Source organism: Tympanuchus pallidicinctus, unplaced genomic scaffold, assembly GCF_026119805.1.
Source record: "Tympanuchus pallidicinctus isolate F22 unplaced genomic scaffold, pur_lepc_1.0 scaffold3, whole genome shotgun sequence".
NCBI lineage: Eukaryota > Metazoa > Chordata > Aves > Galliformes > Phasianidae > Tympanuchus > Tympanuchus pallidicinctus.
The window spans coordinates 30,718,764-30,743,236 of NW_026294747.1; the positions used below are offsets into that span (position 1 = coordinate 30,718,764).

Consider the following 24,473-nt stretch of genomic DNA (forward strand, 5'->3'; position numbering starts at 1 on the left):
ATTATGAAATAACTGACCTATATGAAACTGCTACCATGGTTCACAAATTTATTGTCAGGTTCCAGCCTCTAGCTGTTCTCTGATTGTTCTAAATACTTGACAAACTGAAGCCTTTTCACTTTCCGTTGAAATTGCCTCATCTCCCTGTCAGAGCGCCATGGGGGACTCCATTACTTTTCTGACTTCTTTCCCCTACTGACAAGTCATTTAGCTGGCTTCTTGTTGTGAAGGCTGTCCATGTCAAATTAGCCAGGGCCCCTATTGTCCTTATTACCACTCGAAAAGCCATCATGAGTAATGCTACGGGGTCCCTCAGTTGTCATCATTTGTCAGAAAGAAAGGGAGTGTGGTTACATATAGCTGACAGGTAATTTCAGTGTCTACAATTACCCCAATTAGTCTTGTCATAAACAATTCGATAAATGCACACCAATACAAACAGATAAACACACCAAGGTTTCTCACTATTAATGTCATGTAATGGATAAATCAGTGATATAATGCTATATTTTATTTATTTCTTTAAACTATCCTCAGCTGCAAGCTGGCAGTTGCTACCTGGTCAGCACAAATTGTACTATCTACTTTCATTAGCTCATCACAGCAAGAGAATATGAAAGGCTGTGACAAAATTCATTTAGAGAGAGCATGAAAGAGCAGATTGCCTAAAGCTGGTGTTATAACAGAGATAAAACAAAGGTTTTCTTTTTTCAGTTCAGTGCTGCAATGAGCTGTAAAGAAGACTATTTTGTCCTTAAAAACAAACATAAAACATGAGAGAGACAGAAGAGAAAGCAATGAAATACATTCCTACTGAAATTAAAAATACATGCCTCGCACCATATTCCCAGTCCAGGTGGGTCTTCTAACAATATACATAATAAAAGTCTGATTTTCAGAGGGAGTCATAGTATTAACCAGTGTTCCCACTGGTGGTTTCTAGCTTTTTTTTTTCTTTTTTTTTTCAGATAGACCTTGCCACACTACACAGTTCCTAAAATAGCTGCTAAATATTCCACATAACGTACAGCATAATTCCTTCCTACGTAAGAATTATTTGATAATGGATTTAGTAATTTAAACTCACTGGATAGTTGGTAGCACTGTGTTGAAGTCTTTCTAGGCATGGAATATTGATAGTATTGACTGCTGTTCTACAACATCAGGTAGACTTGTTATAAACACAACACTGAAAGGGGTGGCTTTAATAACATCCATACATCCATATTAAACACTGAATTATGAATTGCTAAGCTTATCTTTGTGATCCATGTAAATAAACACTGAAATCTTGACATCTCTAGAGTCCACAGCACCCTGTCTGTTTGCTGACCGCAGGCTTAAGTGATGGCTGGAAAACTGAACACAGACATGTTGTTGTAGGAAATTGCTTTTGGCAACTATTTGTTCAAACTCAAGATTTTTTTTAAACCAACACTAAGAACCCACCAGAAAACAGGACAGGTCTCCCTAATGAGTAATCTATTTTAGCACAGTCTTGTCTAGGCATGACAGTTTACTGAGAGGCTTGAAAAACTCGTAATTACCAGTGTTACAGGGCAATTAATGTATATTACACTGCACTACTCATGGCAGCAACTGTCATTTTCTCAATAAAAATGAGTACTCTTCAGCTAAAGGTGACATTAATTGGGACTTTAATGACTATGCAGAGGAGCTGAAGCCAAATATGAACAAAACAGCGATTCAATGAGCGACTTCAGAAACGAGAAAATTGTACTAAAATGAGATTAATTGCTGTTTAGAAAAAGGAAAGAACCTAAAAAGCTATTAAATTGCAGGGTTTGGGTGCCCGGGTGATGGTTGTGATGTTAATCTTGCATTCTCACAGCAGGCAAATATTCACTAAATTCAGAGCCTTTTGACAGCAGGAAAAATCATGTATGCTTAACTTCAATCCATCAAAAATATATTTCAGCTTTTATCAGTGTTCTAAATACTTCTGCAATTTCAAAAATTACTGCTCCATTCCTTGGCTGTCATCATGCAAATGCGAACACTGTCAATATTGCTATGAAAAATTCCCTGGCTTCAAAAGGCCTACTTCGGTGATAAAGAAAGAAAAACGTGAAGATTAGAATTGCAAAACACACACTACTAATATAACAGAAAGCAACAATAAGAATTTAATGTTTAAGTTGTGGAAACTGCTAAAATAGAAAATGATGGGGTGTTGTTTTAGTGTGTATGCAAGAAAAAATAATCAAAGAATTCCCCCACTCTCCCATAAAATCTTTCAGAGCTTATAACTTTATAGATAATTAATCGTTGCAAATAATTAGGACATAATTTTGCAGCTTGACTTCAGGTGATATAATTATTAAAACTGTTCTGTAGTTTCTAAAAGCCTTTATCCGTGTTACTTAATTTTTTAAAGCAATTATATAATTGCTTTTCTTTATAGCCTTTTTAACTGTCATGATGACTGTATACATAAAACATTGCACTTAAACTCTGACATATAAGAGGGATAAACATAGCTTTGATTCACTTTGAAGTTATATCTCCTGTAGCTTCAAATTTTAAAACAGAAAATCAGTTCAACCATTGAGGTTAAAAACTGCATATGGAGTATTTACATGTCTTAAAAAGAAACCCCTTCCTCCACTGCTAACCTGCACTAGCTGCATGCTGGAAAAGAGAAAAAATAAAGCTTACCATTTTTTACAATTTCCTGTTCCATAATCTATTCTGTTTGCCCAGTATCTTCATAATTAAACATCCATCTCATCTACACTTTCAAAATCTCTAGACATATTAAAACATGCATCCTCAAGAGCTACATCTTCTAAGCAATATAATAAAGACAATGACAATAGGGATACTGTGTGTTTTTATCAGCAGGATTAAAAAAGCACAATTAGAACATTATTCCCATTAGCACTTCTGTTAACTAAGTTCAGAAATTCCACAATATGTATATAAATGTCTTATGTACAACAGTCATGAGCAAACACTTTCAGTTTTGAACTTAATCCAGTCTCTCCATGTTGAATTGGATCCATGAGTTGTCAGAACATTAATTTGCCTCCACTGCATACAGTACTTGGATGATTAGTCAAGACATAGCATAACTATTTCCAGAAACATCTGAAAGATACTTGAGTTAACGCTTCCACAGTAACCTTTCAAGTTTAAAATTTGGTGATGAAATATTTTGCATTTAATATCTAGTTTTTTTGCAAAGGAGAAATGAAACAGAGCAATAGACAGTCACAGGCCTTGAATTCACAGTTTGCACAAGTACCTTTCCTTCAGTTATAGTTTTGATGTCACCAAGATTTGGATTGATGAAATCATATGCTGTCAGTTGAATTACAGCAGTGTATTCACAGTGAAAAAGTTGCAGAGACGCATTTTTTAAGAAGTCTGCAATTTGTGGATGCAACAAAAAATTTAATCTGTAACAAAGCTCTGACTATGAAAAACAGTCAATCCCATACACTATCGCCTATGATGCTTTTTCTGTGTGTTAAAAGGTTTCTCGTGAACACGTAATTTAAATTATCTTTAAGTAATATTTCACACTTCTAAAGCCAAGGCTGGCAAATACGATGCCACAAAGTAGGAAAGATTGCATTAGGATCCACCGACACAAGAAATCAGAGTCCAGAGTAGCTAGTGGCTAACTATTCATTGTCTCTAGCAAAGCAATGATGTTCATTTAGAGGACGACATAAAAATTGTAATTTCCATACTATTTATTCCTCTACCCCCAACAACCTGTGAAGGCTGCAGAGCAAGTTAAAGCTATGTATGTTCTTTCTCCTGTTAATATTTTATTTTGAAGGTGGAGAAAAACGTGTTTTTTCATGTGAAAAATACATTCCTTGTTCCTTCCATATTAAAATGAAATTCTATTAGTGGTGGTGTCCTCAGGCTTTAAAAAGAAAAACAAACAAACAAACCTTGGACTTTGGAAAGCTTAATCTCTAATCATGAATAGATTGGTAATTGTGGAATAGAACCTCAGAATTTCTCTTGTGCAGGTATTAATTCGCATAAAATACCTAGATTACATTAAATACAGATCACAGGAGTGAACTACCTTGAATTTAAGGGGACTATTATTTCACAACACATATATACTCACTGTAAGTTTTGTAATAGAATAAGTTGAATATGTTGACAATAGAAATGGAAATGCATATATTTACTGCTTTTATTTTTCCCCTCTTCCTCCTCTTCTTTCCCCAGTTTCTGTCCTTCTTTCATTACTTGCAAAATACAGCTTTGCATGTTATATCAGTCTGTATTTAAACATTGCTGTATACTTTTTTACAGGTTTCTTTGCTCTTACAATTCATTAACAGCGTGAGCTTATCAGATTGTAAGTCATGACCAGATGAAGCATGTCATAAAACCAGAAGGTATTTTTTCCTCTTAAAAAGTGATTTTTCCCCACTGGATATATTTACAAAAAATATCTTCAGGTCTGAGAATTAAAATGTATCATGACTTGGATGAGAATACTTGAATAAAACCAAAATCCCTAGAACCCCATCATATGGGGCAATTAGAGTCTCCCTATCATTGTAAGTAACTGAATCTTGTAATACTACCATTGTGGAAATGGGAACAAGAAGAAAAACCAGTAAGCCCTTAAACGTACAGGAATATCTAACTTTCAAAAATTATATAAATAAAAGCAGTAATACTATTTTGAATTCATATTCCTTGGAGGAAAAATGTATTTTTAAAAATATATTCACATCATAAAAATGATTATATTGTAAAATTGAAGAACAATGATATATAATTGAAATACTAAATTAACTGTTCTTAATTTTGTCTTCCATGATGGATTAGTGACTCTGCATTACAAAAAAAAACCAAAAAACCAAACCAAACAAAACAAAACAAAAAAAAACACACTAAAGAAAACACACAAAAGAAACCTCAAACCAAAACAACAACAAAATAAAATCCTTCATATATCTTTTTCAGTGTCTTTTTAATTTAAGGCAATTAGTGATTTCTTCCACAATCATTTCAAGTACAAGTATTTGTATAATATTTGTATAATATTTCTATAGAATAAGTATTTATATTTATAAGTATATGTATTTATATCTCATAAATAAGAGCAAACAATCTTTTTTATAACTTGTAAGTAAGTATAAAATTACATTCAAATTCTCTTTATGTTTTTCTAGAAATTTGGGATAATAACAGCTATAGCGTAATTATGCACCATGTAAAACCAACCTGAAAGTTCTGCATTTTCAAAAGTAATTATAAAAGAAGAGTATGAAAAGGATTATTTTTAAAAATCAGTTTATAAAGACTTGTCTTCACAATTATTTCTATTTCTCTGAAGACTTACTCTTTAAAAAACTGTATTACCTAGGATTAAGGATAATATGTAAAGGTGGAGTTTCTTAACTCAGTAAATAGTATAAACATTTTGAAAAGTAACAATCTTTGCAATTCTCATGTGCATACAAGTATTTCTAAGTGTTATAAAGATATATGTGCAACAGCTACCCTATGTTGTGCTGATCTATTTCCATGGTTGGAAATATCAGATTAATTTGCGTTCAAATTTCCTGATTCACAAGCATATTTAAGTCATTAAAATACATTTTAAAAAATGAAAATGTTGATTTAACTATTTTCATAATTTTAAACAGTTAAAATGTGCATTTTTAAAGGCCAGAATAATCACTGATCTGTTTTGATGAGAGTAACTTTAAAATAATTCTATTTACTGTTTGCCTTTTCTGATGTAACTGTTCATTTCCTTGTTTCCTGATTCATGCAAAACAAAAAGGAAAAATAAAAGCATTTCTAGAAAATGTCTTAATCTGGTCAAAGTAAGCCTCTATGTCTTTGTTCCATAGAAGCTTTATTAGTTTCCTGGGCTCCATAGCAGGATAAACTATTTCATGCATGAAGGGATCAGCATTCCTTCTTCTAATCATTGCTATTGTACCCATTACAAAGCTTTCTGAACATCTCCTATGGATATCGCACACTATCTTAATCACTCCTCAATTAATAGTTTCATACTCATATTTTAGTTCTGCTACTTCTACATACAATAACTGCTACTTCAGAATGATACCAAAGCCATAACAGAATATTCTGACTTTATAGTAATTTCACCACCATTGATACTTTCTTACACTGAAAGAGTCCAAACAGCAGTTTCCACTGAATAACAGCTTAATACAACTGGTAATCCTCTCCTAGTACCATGACAGATATTCATGCCCATGTCTCTTGTGACTAGCCTGTAACTTCGAGAAGCACAAGCCATTTTCTGAGGTGCTTTGATAAGTAAAGAGGTAGCCATAACTATTTACATTAAAAATATGGGAAATCTCTGCTAGAATAAGCTTTAATACTATAAAGTTCTTTATACTCTGGGTTTTGCTGGTGCACTGCATTACATTCTTCTGAAAGTAATATAGGTGGTCTCAAAGAGAAAAGAAAGAAGTCAGCAATTTTCACTTTAACATACTAACGTTTGAAGTCATTTGCCAAATCATCTTACCTTTTTCCTCAGGTAGAAGGCATGTGTGACTTCCTCCCCACTCTTAGAAGATGGTGGGGATAAATGTTAATGACATACATCTTTCTGATTGTTCTTACAGAGGAAATCAGAAGTAAGCTCACCTGAATTAGTATTCTGTTTATATTCAAAAGAGATTCTTAGTGGTTGAAAGGCATGGTGTGACTAAATTCTTTCACAAGACATTTTCAGGTAAATCAGTAATATAATATTAAATTATGCAGTCTACGGACCTGGTGGGAGACTTTCAAAATTAACATGCAATTCTGGTTTGACAAACAGCAATATCCACTGTTTTACATATGTAAAATCAGAAATCCAAGAGATGTCTGCTATGCATTCCTCCTCCTTATAGGTGCATAAATCAGTATTTAGCTCATACAACTTGCAAATGCTTAGCAGTTTTCCAGTATATGTAATGTACATAAACAGACAGGCTCGCTACCTTTAACTACTTTCTATGGACCACTAAAAAGCAGACCAAGCACAGATGAAAAACATAGGCTAAGATTACAGACAATAACATAATGCATCTACAACTGTAAGGCTTGTCTGTAATAAGCATTTTAATAAATTAAGGATAAATGAAGACCATTTAAAGTGTTATGGAAAAATGGACAAAAAAAGCAGAAAATAAAAATGTGATTATTGAGATCTGAATAGCGTACTGCAAAATATTTATTGAAAAAACCCCTAGTTTCTGGTAGTTGCAGTTTTGAAGAAAACTTGAAAATGCATAGAAAGCATCACTAACAGAAAGATCTATGCATCTCATCAGCTGTAGAGAGGTACTTTTCGAATAATTGAAAGAGGACTTGTAAGGCACAGGAAGTACACTTTTTCAGGAGACGAAGGGCTCGTACAAAGATTGGAATGTAGGCCAGTAAACAAAGGACTTGAGAAAGAAAAGATTGCTTACACAACCCCAAAAATAACTGCTTTTGGAAAATAGGGACAAATGTAAAAGAAGGCAACATAGGAGAAACAAAAAGCATAAAAAGAATTATTACAATGCCACAATATTTTTCACAGACATACCAGACTGCAGAATAGGAGTCCTGATTTTAAATTGGTATAGTCTTAAACTAGAAAGGATTTTGATTTTAGGATAGCGCTACAGTTTTAAGTTATATAGCCAATGTTAGTAAGTTGTAAGAATACAGATTTTGCAAGGGTTAATACCATGGATGGTCACTCCATGGCAAAAAAGAAAACACTATTCAGGCATCTTTTAGGAGTGGAATAATAAATAAAAAAAAACCTTTTAGTAAGTATGGCTTACATAGTTTATTAAAAGGTATCATGTAAAGTCATGTAAAACATTATAGAGAAAGGAAATCCTAAAATCATCACAGGTGACTACAGATTCAAGGATTTATTATTCTGACTATAGTAAATACAAATACAGAAGTTATTTTTGTCATGTGGTTTGTCTTAATCAAGAACTAAAAATTTACTCATAACACTGCACACAAATGCGATGTTTATATCAATATCATATGCAGCTTGAATGAAAAAGTATACATTAAAATTGAGAACAGCAATTCATATAATGGTCAAAGACAACCGGTAACAAAACCACCAAATTCCAGTTGTCAAACATAATTTACTATGTATATTTCTTCTCTTCTTTGTTAAAACGGTAATTATTAAACTAAAGTGATATGGGTGAGTGTTTATGACTTCTTATTAAAAACCCCGACTTAAAGCAGTGTTCATTTAAGCTTAAGGTTAAAGAAAATCATGTAGAGATCTCTGTGCGATGGCCTACTGACTTTATATCCTCTTGTCAAACCTCAGCAGTTTTATTTGTAGTGATACATGCCGGGGAAGGTTGGAGGTTAAAGTTGATAGGAGGGCCAACAGGAAAGCCAACCAACTTCTTTCAAAAGATTACAACCTTTAACATATTAGGATCTGTCAGCAGTTACTGCTAACTTGGTATGTCTACATTTGTGTACTCTTCTGTGAACTGATCCCCAAACTCCAGATCAGCAGAATCAAGAAACCTGATCCTTACTACTTTCCTTCAATCATTCCTCCCTAATTTTCTTCCTTTTCAAGCTATAATTTCAGTTTTTGATATTATATTGAAGATTAGCACTTATCATTAGTTTTCAGAAAAACATTAACAGCTAGGTAAAATTTCTTTCCTGGACTTCTTCAGCCTAATTTTCTCTCTCACCCTGAGAATTGAAGGAAGGATTTTCTAGTCTAGGAAATCATATATTAAATGCAATAGCAGCAAAGTCTACTGGACTGAAGCTCTTCAGATTTCCCTTTCTTCAACTTACTTTGACACTGCTTCCTCTGTGACTCATTTTAAAGTTATACAGATAACAATAAATGAAATCATACAGAATCATCGCATAGCTGAGGTTAAAAGGGACCTCTGGAGAGTGTCTCGTCCTATTCAAAGCTCAGTGAACTACAACAGCTTGCTCAGGGCTTTGTCCAGCCATGTTATGAGAGTCTTCAAGGACAAAGACTTTACAGTCTGAACTCTCTGAACAACCTGTTCCAGTGTTTGACGGCTCTCACAAGATGATTAAATAGCATTTCCTGTATATTATATCATTCGATCTGTTACAGGACACCACTAGGAAGAGTCTGATTCCATGTTTTTTATTCCCTCTCTGCAGCTATTTATACACATTGATAAGATTCCCTTGCTCTTGGCGACACAGTGCAAACTCTCTCAGACTCTCCTCCAACAACAGATGCTCCCATCTATTCATCATATTTGAGGCCCCTCACTGGACTCACTGCAAGTTAGTGTCTTGGATTGTAGATTTTATGCTGTAACTTATCATTTAATGTAAAGGAGTATACTATTACACAGGTCTCATTTTTATTGATGGCAGCTTTACTCTTATTTGCTCTTAGGACAGGGGAAGTTTCTTTCAATGACTTCAGACAGAGCAAGACCTCTACTAGATTGATTCTGTGTAAAAGGTGATAATGTATTTTTACTGTATTTGTCCCATGACAGCCACAAGAATATTGCAATATAAAATGAATAATCTTTTCTAGTTATCTGTAACCAGTTTACAATTAATGTAATTCTTCAGCTTTGCATTTTAAAATAAATAACAACTCTAGAAATTCTACACAAAGTATTATTTTCCCACTTCTACTAAATGCAAATCTAAATCTCTTTGAAAATCCAGAGAAGTACATTTGGCAAAAGCAAAGATTCTGTGTTTTACATCACATACCATTTTGCCGTTGCTACAATTTTAATTGTGCAAAACTCAATGGCTCTAATAAAATCTGGCTAGGTAATTAATACTCTAAAACATACACTGTGAGATACTGAAAGAAACACTCTACATGTGAATTCCCTCATGTCATGGAAAAGACTCATGTAGCATGTATTTCTCCATAGGTACAACATCAGCTTTTTTTCATCTTGTCTGCAATTAACAAAAAAATCTTAACACATTCCATTGTTAAGAAGTTTTGTTTTCTACTAGTTTCAGTTCAAATACACTCACAACATCACATATTGTGTATGAGGAAAATCAGTGAAAGTAAAATAGAAAAGATATAAGAAATATTAATGTCAGAAATAAAGAACAACTTTAAACTTTTATGATATTGGTATGCTCCAAAATGGCTGTGATGACTTCACAGAATTATGTATGTAAATACAATATTTTAATTACCATTATGCAATTCAGACATATATATGTATGCTCAGATACACATACATATACATTTTGAGATACGCTCCACATTGTGATCCACATTTCCCAGAGATGTGCACATGAAGGGGATTCTCCCACTGTGCCCATTACACACCTAATTTGGTGAACTGTTCAAAACAGGGAGAGGGACAGAGGCTTGTGGAAATTAAGCTTTATTTAAAATAAATCAACAGACAAAGGTATTAATATTCAGAGCTCCACACAATGATTTTACAGGGAAGGGCCCAGAAAGTAGGCCACTAAGGACAGTGTGGTGTGCATTTAGAAATGGAAAACTCTTTTCCACAGTAGTGGAACACAGGCTGATCTCTCTGAACTTGTTCCCCTGGACATTTTGCAGAACGATTTAAGAAGTAATTTGACATGATTTGTATTTTTCCTAGAAACCTATAATTTATCTTCATAATACGGGACAAAAAACATTTGGAACTTTATGTTATTTTCATAACGTTGTATGCCAAAGAACAGGCAGTACTCCTGGCTTCTTTTTTTCCTTCCTTGACACACTATAAACAGTGATAAGAAAATGAAGGTTAGAAGAATATCTGTGCTTAGGTTTACACTTCTGCTACAGAAAGATATATTTTTCATAAAACAGATTCTTCATAAAATAGATAGATTTTTCATGAAAGATTTTCATGAAAGAATACTCTTTTATGTATGAATGGATACAATCATATCTCTAGTATCTTTTACCCTGAGTTTTAAGAAAACACTTTTTCAGTTTGATGTACTAAGTACTGGGCATATATGCAAGGATCTAAGGTTTGTTTGCAGGAATTCAGATTGAGCCTTCAGTCCTGTGATAATGCATTTGCACATTTCTCTCATGAATGTTGCATTTTGTAGTGGTAGTGGATGTATACTGATGATGAAAATCTCTTTAATAAAGGAATTAATACAAGATTATCGTCAGTAAGGAGAATTTTTTAAAGTCATGAATCCTGACTTTTAACAACAGAAAAAACATTTTGAAAATAACTTCCTTGAAAATAAGATAAAAATTATTGTGCTAAAAATAATCTACTGTACTGTAGTCATTTGTACTCAATGAGAGCTTAGTGTGTTTACCAAAGTTTACAGAAATCACTATTGAAAATCAGTCATCTCTGTATGACACATGACAACTCTAATAGAAAACAAAGTCATAAAAGTCCATTTATACAAAAGGCTGGTGAGCAGAGTACAGTCCACTAGTACAAAAGGAAAAGCAATCAGACTCAAAATTTTGTCTCGAGCTTCTTCTATTGCTATCCAATAGTAGTGATTGAAAATGTAATGATTCTGCAGGAATAATGAGCTGCAGGTTGAAGAATATTAGATTATACTTGCTAAAGAAACATTATCACACCTAGTAGTGCTGCGACATGATGAGGGGTGAGTGAGAAAAAAAGGCCACGACCAGGTAAAAACTGAAGACATTTTAGTGACAGCATGATGTGAGACACTTCTTTCCCAAAAACTTCACACCATATTAAAAAAAAAAAGACAAACTGAATTGTGCAGGTTCTCAGTAATGCTCTCATAGCTGGAGTTTGGAGTCCTCAAGTCTCAGAAAGCTTAGCAAAAAGATGGTGGGGCATTTTATGCAGAACAATTCCACATATCAATGTGTTTTCAAGTGTTCTTCTCATAAGGTGATCACCCACTGTATGATACAGAGGCTGTGCTATTCATTTATGTTCCATCTCAAGGTATATATTCTAAGGCAGTACTTAAAGGTAGCACTTCCTCCTTCTGCAAGTTCATGTATGCAAGCCGAAAATAAATTTCACTTTTTTAAAAAGACAAATCTCCAGCTCCAAGAAAAGGAATGAATTTCCATCTCTATGATTTGGTAGTCAGTGACAAAGTCAACACTGATTTGAATTAACGAGGCAAACAGTTTTCCAGAAGATACTGAAGAATATTGTAGTTATGTTCATGTTACAAACATATTTCATAATGTTCTTGGGTCAGCAATTACAACTATAAAACTGATTGTTTTAGTATTTCCTGAACAAACACTTTAGTGAAGTAGTCTAATAATCTACTATGCAAAGGCAAGTTGCATGCAGACTCATTTCATACTTGGCTATGAAAAACTAATTGATCAATGCTCTTGATGTATGTGCAGCAGGGTGGGAGAAAACAACTTACAAAAATCTTCTCAGGAAAGCACAAGGCTAAGCAGGGGAGCAAAAGTAGTCAAAATACACTGCCAATGCTGTTTATAAGCCATTATTACACATAACTTAAGTTGCCTTTAGTTTGCCAGTAGTGGTATAATTCAACAGCACAGAACAAATGCTAACTAATCCTATCAACATACCCCACAAACAAGAACACCAATGGCAAGTGGAATGAGAAGAAAACAAAACAAAAAAGAAATTAGAAATATACTCTGAAACATATTATCATATTATATAACAGACAATTTTGACTAATGGGTTATTTATATTATTCTGTGGGTAACTGATAAATGAAGTTTTACATGAAGAAGCCATTCACCTTTTCAAAAACAACAAAAAATGAAAAAACAAAACAGACGAAACAAAAAAATCTTTTTTAAAAGCAAAGCAAAACAAACAACAACAAAATCACAACAAAAAAATCCAAGCAACAGAAGAAAAGGCAAAATCACTCATTTAAGAGAACCTGAAATATGCTTTAATATGGTAGTAAGTTAAAAGCTAAAGGACATATATCTATACACACAAAAAGATGCTATCACTGCTGTTAGGACAGCAGAATATTTTCACAGCTATTTTTCTTCATGCTTGGAAGCATACATTACTCATAACACAGTTACATCCTGAAATTTTATAACATTTTGAATTTCTTTCAGATGAGACGTCCATTTTATTGTTTTTTAATTAAATGTATTTCCCTGAAAGGTCTTTGAAGGGTCTACAAACTACCTTGCATTTTATTATTGCTGACAGTTATCTAAACCACGCTTGAATGCCCTCTTTATCCTTTAGTGAACAATTGAAAGATCATATGCTAAAAAGACTTGTGCTTTCTCTTCTTCTAGCCCTATAATTAAGGCATTTTAATACATTTCTTCATAGTCATTAAGAGAGCACAATGTTAAAAATTAATGCAATGAGACAATTTTAACAACCATAAATACATACAACCTAAATTTGTCTCAATTGTAGAGATGAGAAAAGTCTTATTGAAATCACATGATGAGACTACTGAATTGTCAAGATTTTGCTTTTGCTGTCTAAGGGTATTTAAGTGATGTATGGCAACCTGACAATACTATAGTGTTGTTACATACCCTACAAGAGAGGTAAACATTTCCGTCAAACAATCAGATTCCACTGTTTATGTTTTTGTTTACCATATATATATGCCTATAAAAAAGTAGTATTGCTGGATGGCGCTGAAATAGATGAAAAAAGGGAAGAAAAGAAGTAAGATAGAGATATGAAAGGAAAAATAATCACAACATGATTGCAAAAATCTTGATATATAATGTAAAATACCACTGTAATAGCATCCATTTACAGTAGTACTTATGCTTAGAATAAAGATTTTCTTAGGATTTTTTTCTAAGAAACAGAATTTTGTTATGTTCACGTGTCACACATTTTTGCAACAGACATGTTAAGTATTGTTTTAACATTGTGAAAGGAATTTATTCTTTCTAAGTACATCAATTTTATATACACCAATTAAATATAGGATGTATTGGTGTTATAGCTTACCATTACAGAGATTTTCCAAAAGGTATTACTAATGAGCAAATCATACACTCATCTTTTAAAACTAAGTCAGGTTTTTTGAGGTAGAAGTTTTTTATGCTTTCTTAACTGCATATTTAAAATCACAGTGCAGCATAAAGCAAGAAGATTACAGGATTATTTTTTTTAAGATCAACATGAAAAAAAAAGTTGCTCTCCAGAAGATTTTCCAGAGTTGTCAGAATGTTATATTATAAACAACCTTATTAGTCCTTTATAATTACAATAGGTACCTCTGGACAAGATCGAGCACACATGACAAATGCTTCTGACTTCTTTTTAAATCGAACCTGGAAGGTCATCGCTGAACAAACAGAATGCTCTACAACTGTGCCCATAAATTGTGAAAGCTAACAATAAGGTAAGGTTTTTTGATATTAAAAATTAAAATTATTTTGTTCAGAATTCTCTATATAAAATCAAGAACTAAGAGGATTAAGTAGTTTAAAAAAGATAAGCTACTAAAGAAACTTTATTACCACAATTTTTCTTTCTGCGGCTGAATATATTTTAATATTTATGCCATATCTTTAAAGTAATTGCTTTGTTTTATAAGTATTCTTAAAGATAATTTCTTAATGAGAGTTTATCCATATTTGCATTTATTTTGCTTGGCTTTATGATGTGGACAGTTAAAAAAAGAAACAACCTTAAATCTAAGGGACTTGCTAGTTGTTATCCTCAAGTGAAATCAGGAAAAGTACAACATATTACTGTGCATTTCTCCGACCATTTTTATTTTGCTTTAGGGTCATTTAACAGTACTGGTAGTTTTGGATTAAATTTAATTTGTATGGAGTTAAACAGTAACTTAAGTGACTGCAACTGGAAACCAACTGATGGATCTCACTTTTAAATCTCGGATTTCAATTTGGAGAGGAAATGTACGGATTGAATTAAAAAGCTGTAAACTCTTGATGAGAATTAGTGGTATAAAACAAAAGAAATTGAAACCTTCAGTTATTTTCCTTACAGTTAGGCTGAATTACATTGTAAATCAACAAAGATTTGGATAGTGTCCAAGTAAACAGCTTTAACTTAAGAAAAGTTCTAATAGAGCACTCAGCATACAGTTTGAAACAAATACAAAACAAATATGAAATATTAATGACTTTAAAAAGAAACATATGAGAAGAATGACAGTAAAATCAGGAAAATTCAAGCAGAGGAAATTTAAAGTGAAATGTATGATGGGCAATTAAGTACCTATTTTGACAATTCTAAGTGGTCAACTTTTTAAAGTATGACACAGAAACCTTAACCTATCTATATATGAGTGATAAATGAGGCATTTTGTGTCATTACATTCCCATAAATCACATTTTTAAACTGCTGATGGCTTTTATCAGGTCTAACCTTTTCAAGCTTCTATCAGACTGCTAACATTTTCAACTTTGACACATACGCAGTTTACAAATTCTGCAGCTGATTAACTCTGGACAGAAGCTCACTGCCACTGTTGTCTTCTTCAAGCTGGGTTACAGTTTCAGTGCCTCAAAAACCCATATGCACCCTTTGCATGTCACAAAATCTCACTTAAGGTATTGAGCTGTGTTGTGAAGGATATATTTCTTCTTTTGAAACAAATAAACGAGACTGTACTTTCAAAATTACTCTTCTACTCAGAGCCTGAAATATGCATCCTATTAATCATTTTAAAATCAAATAACTAGTGCATTCCAGATAAAGAGAAATATTTAGAAGTCAGACATTGGTAAAATAAAATGATCTATTTTATATTATTTTATTATTTAAATGAACTTGGGTTCAAATCAATGCTCTTGAATAAATGAAAAACATTGTGATCAACATCTATGAGGTAGGAATAATAATAAAAAATTGATAAACTAATATTAGTGTGTACTATATGTACTCTATTACAAAGTATTGCACTTGTAAGCTGATCATGACCATGGTTCCTTAAATCATTTTGTGGAATTCCTCACTAAACTCTTACTTGAACTATCTTGTAAATTTTAAAGACTATAAATTGAAGTATCTTAAAACTGCAAATATCAAAGATTCAATTTCAGTACTATACCACAAAATGAGTGTAGCCATGATACACTCAGGACAAAACAAATGCAAAAGTAAAAAAGAAATGCAGGACATAATGTTTTATCGTGCACCAGTGAACCCAAACACTTTAAGGAAAGCCTGCTTTCTTTAGGAACTAAAATTAAATTATGTATTTACATGACATACACAATCTTTTTCTACATAAGTTATAAAATAGTTGATAAAATCAGTCTAGATGTCTACTTTCAAAAACATTTCAACTTAACTATATTATATTAACAATGAGAAGAAGCCAGGAATATAGCAGTGCTTTCTATCTCAGTAGTATCAGGACATAGTAAGAATGGTAGTAAAATAAACATCTGCATTTTCACTTTTTAATTTAAAAATGCTCAGAATATCATTTAATTCAGATGTTTTTAATCTACAGAAACAAGCAGTGAAACATTCAAGGAAATGCACTTGCAAGATGTAATTGATATAGACACTGAAATAAAGCTCAAGTTTAAAGAGATACTGTCTTTAATAATATTAGTTAGATTGAAGAAATTTTCATGTTAGCTATGTGACCACTGGAAGCCTGGTACTTCAGATGGTATTAGTTTTGATACAAGCTAACTAGACATCAGACCTAAATAATGAAACCTGAACAGACAGGCTTGGACCCAGCAAATAAGAATGTCCGCAGAGGCTCTTGTGCAGCTGATTGTACCTTGATGATAAACAACAAACCCTAGACAAACACTGGAGGAAAGAGAATTTTTTTTTCAGCATCACAGCTAACATAGCCTTGTAACTTTAATACGTAAGTCCTATTCATGACAAGTTAAAAAGAAGTTATTTATTTCATTAAAAATGTCACACATCAGATAAACTGTGAAGTTAGACTTTCGACAGTCTAGATGTAAATCTTGGGATGTCTGTAAGTACTCATGACGAAAGCGTATTTATCATTTGAAATAAAAGGACATGATTACTTGATGTTCATATCAAAGTCTTGTGATGGATGAGAGAGCACTAAACAAATGACAAACCAGAAGGAATACAGGTTCCTGCTATTTTGATTAATGAATGGAAATGAAGATCTCTTTTCCTAATTGACATACATACATTATAAAATTACACACATAAATATACTAATAAGTTTGTATAATGCACTATGTATATTCAGGAGATTGGTATATTCTTAACTAGACATACTACAAATACTAACTAAAATAAAGCCAATTTACTTGATGTGAGAAGAAGCCATAAAATCAAACATTAGCTTTAATCAAATGTGCAGTTAATTGGTTACCAATTTATACCTCAGAAACAATTTTAGCTTTTTTTTGTATTAAAACTCCCCATTAATAAGAGGGAAACATTTTAACTTTTTTTCTAATTTGTTTCTTACTTCCATATTACTAGATTTAAGTTATGCTTAAGTGAAATTATGCTTGTGTCATTTAAAGTTGCATAAAATTAATGTAAGCATCACTGAAAACAAAGATGTGGAGTTTTTATATGAGATGAAATATTAAAAGATTAGTTTTGAGCTTCAGATCTGATTTTTACTGCTAGCTTTCATATTTTTGATACTCCAGTCATCTTATATCATTGCCTAGCTTTATTTTTATCCAAAATGTATCAAACCACTTATGCACCTGCTTAACAAGAACTCTCAAGCATCAACAACTTTACTTAGTAAATATGAGAATTACAGCTGCTGTTAGTAAGACAGGCAAGACTTTGTACAATTTGCAGATCTGCATGCAGTGGCAAGGTCCAGTGAGGCTGAATGGTACTTTCACAAAAGTACTTGTCAAACGATGGTGACAAGCTGCTCCTTGAGATCAATCTCTCCCTTTCTCCTTTTCCATTATAACTGCACAATGAGTGAGTAACTCCTCAGAAAAATACTCTAGTCACTCTAGTTTTGAAAATGAAAACTCACGTTGCTAACTGGAGAACTATTGAGAAACATACTTGTTACCTTTTCTGCTGTAATTGTGAAACTTACAAATGAAATATTTTCACATAAATGAAAAAAAAAAAACAAACCACCTGCAATCCGTACTATTTTTTTTTTTAAAGTAGAAAAATCTTCCACATACAATTTTCAAAAATTCACAGGAAGCAACATTTTATAATCTACAGAAAAGTATGCAACCAAATATAAATCAAACTGCAACACCAACAGGGAAATGTGATATTAAAAATTAAAATATTTTGCATGCTTTTTTTTTTTTGTTAAATTGTTAAAGTGATTTTTACCTAAATCTTCGAGTGGAAATGCATTTGAAGTCAAGAACGATATAAATGTCTGTTTGAACTGTAGTGTTTAAAAAAAATACATTGGCACCAATAATTGTTTTGCTCTGCTGCTCAGAAACCCTTGTAAGACACATCTGATGATGTATTTAATGCAACTTATCTATATACCCTGTGTGCCTCTTATAATGCAAGATTACTCCCTTGGGAAAGCAGATACCTGAATCTACATTATAATCTCCCACCATAAACAGGATATGAGCAGTTTCATTATGTACTTCTCAGATGCATCTTTAACCAGAAGAAACTACTTTCACAGAAGCTGAAAGGTAACCTGGGACTCCACAGTACAACTGTATTTCTCTTCCTCTAAGCCAACATTTCCTAGAAATAAGGAATTCGTGTGTAAAAGTGACTGCTGCCCATTAACCAGTCGGGGACTATTGAACCTACTCATTTTATACCTCTTAGATTTCTCTTAGATTGTGTACTACTCTCACCAGTCTCCTGTTTTTACATGGTTTATTTACTGTGAATCCGACACTTAATTGGCTATTGACAATGTTTACTTTTTTCCTATATTAGTACAAATGGTTTTATATCAAGATATAGTAGTTTATCATTCAACATAATAAAATGTGCTTAAGACATAACTAAATTCCTCCACCTCTTGAACCTTTTCTGAAAAATTTACTGGATACCCAATATATTTAATATTCAATAGCATGTGAGAATAATTTTTATGCAACTCTGATAGTTAGAAAGATAGATAACTCAATTATTAGATCATCTATCAAAATATTCAGATGTATAAGAGGCTACTAAAAAGATTGATGACTGAGAAAGTCCACTGATTCTCTAGCCATCATATTCACACATTTGGCTAGACAACATTTTTCGCTGCCTTCACAAGCAAGCTTCATTACTCATCACTTCACTGAAAAGAGTTTATTATGAGGCTGCCATCTTGGCAAGACTATTATTTAGATGATAAATGTTGGGGGGAAAATTGTGTCTAGAATTTTTTTTTAAGATGAGCTTTTTGACAGATAAAACAAACAGCATCTACATTTCTAATTAACTTAAATTTGGCATATACAAATACAGGTCAGTAAAGTATGATACGCTACTAGATTATCTTCTGCCCGAATCTTGTTCTTAATTTGTAAAATGTAAATTAACTAATTAGAAGAAAAGCACCATTATTTGTGACAAAATGCTTCTTCTATTTCTTTGCTTTGTGACATTTACTATCAACTATAGTCCTTCATTCTAACTTATAGATAATAATATTCACACAAATTTATTAGGTTTCTGTTATTTTAAACCAAGTGAAAACTTGAGATTTCTGAAAAGAATAAAGCACAACAGTTTTGCAACATGCAGCTAAATTAGATGCCTGCCAGACTAATTTCATTTTCAATATTATGCTGTTTGCATGTACATGTAGCATGAACATAGGTATGAAGATACCACTTTCAGTATTCAAGTAACAGACTCAAAAGGAAAAATTAAAATGTTACTAGAAATCCCTATATCCTTTATGTGCAAGATGTAGAGTAATAATAATAAATTTGTGCTTTTTTTCACTAGTACTAAAAGTTAAATTTCTCTTTATACTCCTACTTCTCAACTGCCATTTGAAATAGATTAGATTAGCAAATATAGAGTTACTGAGTTACATGAAGCAAGGGGGAGTTGGTCATTCTTGAGTTTCAGCTCAGCAACCAGGCCTTGTTAAATAAAAAATACGTGATATCATAGTTTATAGGAAGAGATTCTTTTTGCTTTGCTTTGGTTTTAACTATTACTGTGTAGATAAAGATTCAACACTAAGAAATACATTGAAAATGTCAGATGTAAATGTCAATTAAAAATTACAAGGAATTCTGAAAGGTAAGGTCTGTGGGGGGTTGACATTCTTTGACATAGTGGAGTGTCTGCAACCAGGCCTTTGGCAAGCATAGCAGGATCTATGCTGTCAGCTCTTATTGTACAGAAACATAGATGCTTGTCTAATCTGAATGAGAAATACCATGAAAATTGGAGTTGAAGCCTTGCAGTAATGTGGATGGAGGCTGAAAATACTGTATCTGCACTACATGAGTCTCTTGTGACATGATAATATTTAAGGCAGTCCAGAATTATGTAAGGGAGAAATAATTTAAATAAAGCTGTATTTATATAAAGTGCCTCATTTGCTAATCTTTAAGTTGAGCACATAACAATCTTCCGTGATAGCAGCTGTAATGAAAATCCCATTTTGATATTCTTATTAAATACAATATTTAAATACAATAAAATGGGAAAATCTGTATTTAACTAACATCAATCATTCAAATATAAACAGAAATCTGTACACAGCATGGCCTGTTTGTTCTTTGTTTTAAGAAAACGAGTTTTGATACAAAATGAAACAAAATCATCAGCAAAACAACTAACATTATATCAATGCTAGTCCTGAAGAGTGGTCTTGATGGAAAATATCTTCATGCTCTGTTATTTAATCAGCTTATTAAAGAAGGGACGACTAATAAATTGTAAACATATTTCTTCTGTTCTAAACTAGAAAAAATTTGCATAAACTGCATGTTGATTTTTATGCTTTTCACATCATTAAATAAATAAAACAATGATTCACGTCAAACACTTCCAGAAATAAGCTAAACATATGAAGAACATTTGTGAAACACAGAGGTATACCTGTGTATGTATACAGAAAGAACACATAATTTTATTATATTTATAAATTAAAATACTGAAAATGGTAATCTAGTAGAAAATATCACTGCTTTTGAATCTTGTTTTTGTTGTCTAGAAACAAACATCTTACTTTATGCTATTAAGGTGAGCAAGCTGGCATGGTACATTCTAAGAAAAAACATTGTTTTAAAGAAACATCTTTCCACAGTCAGAAGTTGTAAAAATCATCATAATTTCCCTCTTTCTACATCCATTTTTGTTTAAGATTAATTCATTAATTCAAGCAGAGTCAAAAAGGATAGAAGAAGAAGCAAAGCAAAACTCAGCGTGTGTGAAAATCTACAAGCATTAAATAGCCAAACAAACCCTAACTCCCTCAGTGTAGCAGTAAGGTCAAAACCTTTCAGCATTGTACCAGTGTGTCAAAATATGTCAACAAACCATCATACTGCAAGAAGAAGAATGACCTTTCAGTTCTTTATGTTTGGGCTGCCGATGAAGCTTTGGATACTGGGTATGCATGAACAGTTTTCCTAGCCACTTGACAAATGCAACTCCCAAGGTTTCCTCCAAGTCAAGTTGTTATACCACTGGCTTTCAACTCACCAGCACAACTTTTTAAACAATTTTCAATTGATGAATATAGATCCTGTTATAGAACAGACAGACATAAACCCACAGCATAATTCCCACTTTCCCCATCACCTACAATCAGTCAAATATTATTCAAACAGTCTTCATATAACACGTCAGGCAATTTTAAACTACACTGCAGAAAAAAAATATGCATCAATCTGATGTTCTGATTCAGTCTTTGTTCACCTATGGTTCATTCTTATTGTCAACTACAAATGAGTTTGATTAGAACACTCTTCTCAAAAGGACCTAAGAGCAGATCAGCTATGTTTGTAATTGAAATGAAATCTTAAACACTTTTTTCTTTTCACATTTACCTGAAAAAATTTGCTAATCTCAATCTCTATTTCTCAATCAATATTGATTATTGATAATCAATATTTCTATATCTCAATCAATGTTTTAGACAACAGCAACCACGTCTATCAGCTCCAATTAAGCTCATACAGTTTGGACTTTAATTTTTAATTAAACCTAGAAAAAAATTATTAAATTAGACAATACGGAAAGAAAAAAGATTTAGCGTTCATTTAATCCTAAAATAATTTACATCTTAGTCTTGACCCTGTTTTAAAGTGCAATCTATATTATGTCAAGTTCGTGCCCTTCAAATTATTTTTGGCTACACAGACTACTCAACAGTTTTTATCCTTAGGGTCACATGAAATACACCAAAGCAGACTAGTGGACAAGGAAAAATGTGGCATCTTCTAAATGTGTATTAAGCAGTTATATTCTGCACATGCAGCTGTCATGTTTACATGGTGGCAGTGAAAGCTGTAGACTGATCAGTGAATGCTACTGTTTTGGATGAAAAAACATAGAAGGGATTTGGTAAATAAATGAATTTGGTAAGTATACTAAGTTTGCTCAGTATGTAAAATAGCTTCTTCCTGGGCACAGCCTTCAAAAGCAGTCTGGGAATATACAAGACTAAACTTTCTTTTTCCTACTTAACAGTGAAAATTCTCAATATCTAAAGAGCACTCTAAATTACAACTGTGCAAACCCACTGACAAGGTACACTGTGTGCATTTTTAATATGAAGCTTAATTTGAAGATGAGGCTGCAGTGTAGCACTGCAACTGAAAATTGCTTAACAATACCATTGATGTATGAGCCATAAAAAACCTTGCTAAGCTGTCCCTGCAGAACTCAGAGTAATAAAAAGGTGTTCTTTTGCACTGAGGTGAACGGACATGGTTGACTGAATCTAGGGAGCTGTTCTGTTAAATGAGAAAGTGCCATTTCTTTCCTGTCAGTACAGACCTATTTAAGACTCACAGATTTAGTTAGCACAGACTACAGGATTTACTGAAACATACACATGACAGCAAAGAAACTACAACTACGTTTAAAGCTTTCAGTTATATTCTGTGCAGAATTAAATTTACATTTGTTATAAATGTGGAAAAAGACCCAGACACTATTCCAGACTCAGTCCTACTTTTCAGAGAAACAAACAAACAAGAGTTCAATGAAAAAGGTCTAAAAGCTATCACCTTTGTTCCTTTCAAAATATCAAGACGTATATTTCTATCCATATACAGCAGGATAAAAAGCTTAAAGCTTTTCTCTCCAATTTCAGTTTAGTTTTAATTTCAGCTACCAGATTAGATTTACAAAAACCTGAAGTACAGGCTGAGTTTCACAATACATCTGTTATGAACTGATGCATGTTCTCCAAAAGATTTCTCCTTCAAGTTGAAACGATGAATTCTCTGGGCTGAGAGATCCTTGGGTAGGATAATTTATTAAATCATTCAAAATTGATTCACAGTTTGTCCAGCTATGCCTGTGTCTTTCCACTTAAACGGTTTCAGAGAGCAACAAAAGTTGACTGTCTAACTTACATGCGAACTAATTTGTCATCAAGTGTTCATTAACCTTTCAGTATCTAAGGGGAAGCTTCAGGAAAGAAGGGTACAAACTGTTCAGAAGGTGATAGAAAAAGGGGAAATCACTTGAAGCTCAAGCAGGGTATGTTTAGGTTGGATATAAGGAAAAAATCTTTTACAGTGAGAATAGTGAGGCTCTGGAACAGGTTGCTTAGTGATGTGGTGGATGCCTTGTCCCAGGAGACTTTCAAGGTGAAGCTGGATGAGGCCCTGGGCAATCTGGTCTAGCTGTGGTGTCCCTGTTCATTGCAGGGTAGTTGGGCTAGATGGCCTTCAGAGGTCCTTTCCAACTCTAAGAGTTTTATGATTCCATGATTAACCCAACTGCCATTATATTAGAAGAAACTTTGGTAATTCACAACTCAATCCAGAAGACATTGTGATAGTGTTAGTTTGATCAAACAGTACCAACAGGATTTGTATTTACAAAACAACAACAACAAAAAACAAACAACCCAAACAACAAACAAAAAGAATCCATACAATTATACCTGATTTCCATAGTTGACCTAACACTAAATTCTTGACTTAGGGTATAACACATTTCAGTAATTAAGTAATTTCAGTAAGTTTCTAGTTTTCTTCATGCAAACGTAAGGTCATTACATATGTAAGAATCACCAGTTTTTATGGTTATTTTCAATAAAGAAAGCTATAAGAAAAAATGAGGCAAATTCTGAAAAGGATTTACAAACCATCCTTAATAATCCACATGTCAATTCAGTCTAGCTTTTACAGCATTACAGGTACTTGACTAACAATTCAATGAGAGATGTTATTTCAAGTTTGAATTTGCAGTAATAATTATGAAAATGATAAAATTAAAATGAATTTAGATAAGTTCTGGTTTCCTGATACAAAATTTCTTTCAGAAATGTCAGGTTCAAAGGGTACACATTTTCAGGTATTTTACACATTTTATAGTTCAAACCAACATGCAGATAGTAATTTTGTTTGGCACAGATAGAAAGAGACTACAAGT

General features: G+C 32.8%; 1 protein-coding gene and 1 long non-coding RNA gene across 11 annotated transcripts in view; one reads left to right on the plus strand and one right to left on the minus strand.

Annotated features, from left to right (window-relative positions):
- The window catches only part of LOC128085913 (uncharacterized), a 126,763-nt gene that overhangs the window by 69,522 nt on the left and 32,768 nt on the right, over nt 1-24,473 (plus strand). For all 5 annotated transcript variants that reach the window (XR_008209152.1, XR_008209150.1, XR_008209153.1 and 2 more), the window contains one exon: nt 14,212-14,343. This is a non-coding gene — a long non-coding RNA (uncharacterized LOC128085913). The remainder of the gene's footprint in view (nt 1-14,211; nt 14,344-24,473) is intronic.
- Nucleotides 1-24,473, minus strand: part of CDIN1 (CDAN1 interacting nuclease 1) — a 112,982-nt gene that overhangs the window by 32,127 nt on the left and 56,382 nt on the right. Inside the window, exon 11 of one of the 6 annotated variants that reach the window (XM_052693922.1) lies at nt 7,103-10,754. The exons of 3 other annotated variants lie outside the window; for them this stretch is intronic. In XM_052693922.1, coding sequence (XP_052549882.1) covers nt 10,691-10,754 — 64 coding nt within the window. In that variant the 3' untranslated portion in view covers nt 7,103-10,690. Of the gene's footprint in view, nt 1-7,102; nt 10,755-10,911; nt 11,130-20,414; nt 21,607-24,473 lie in introns of those variants that run through there. 2 more of the 6 variants (XM_052693921.1, XM_052693924.1) reach the window with 2 other exon arrangements.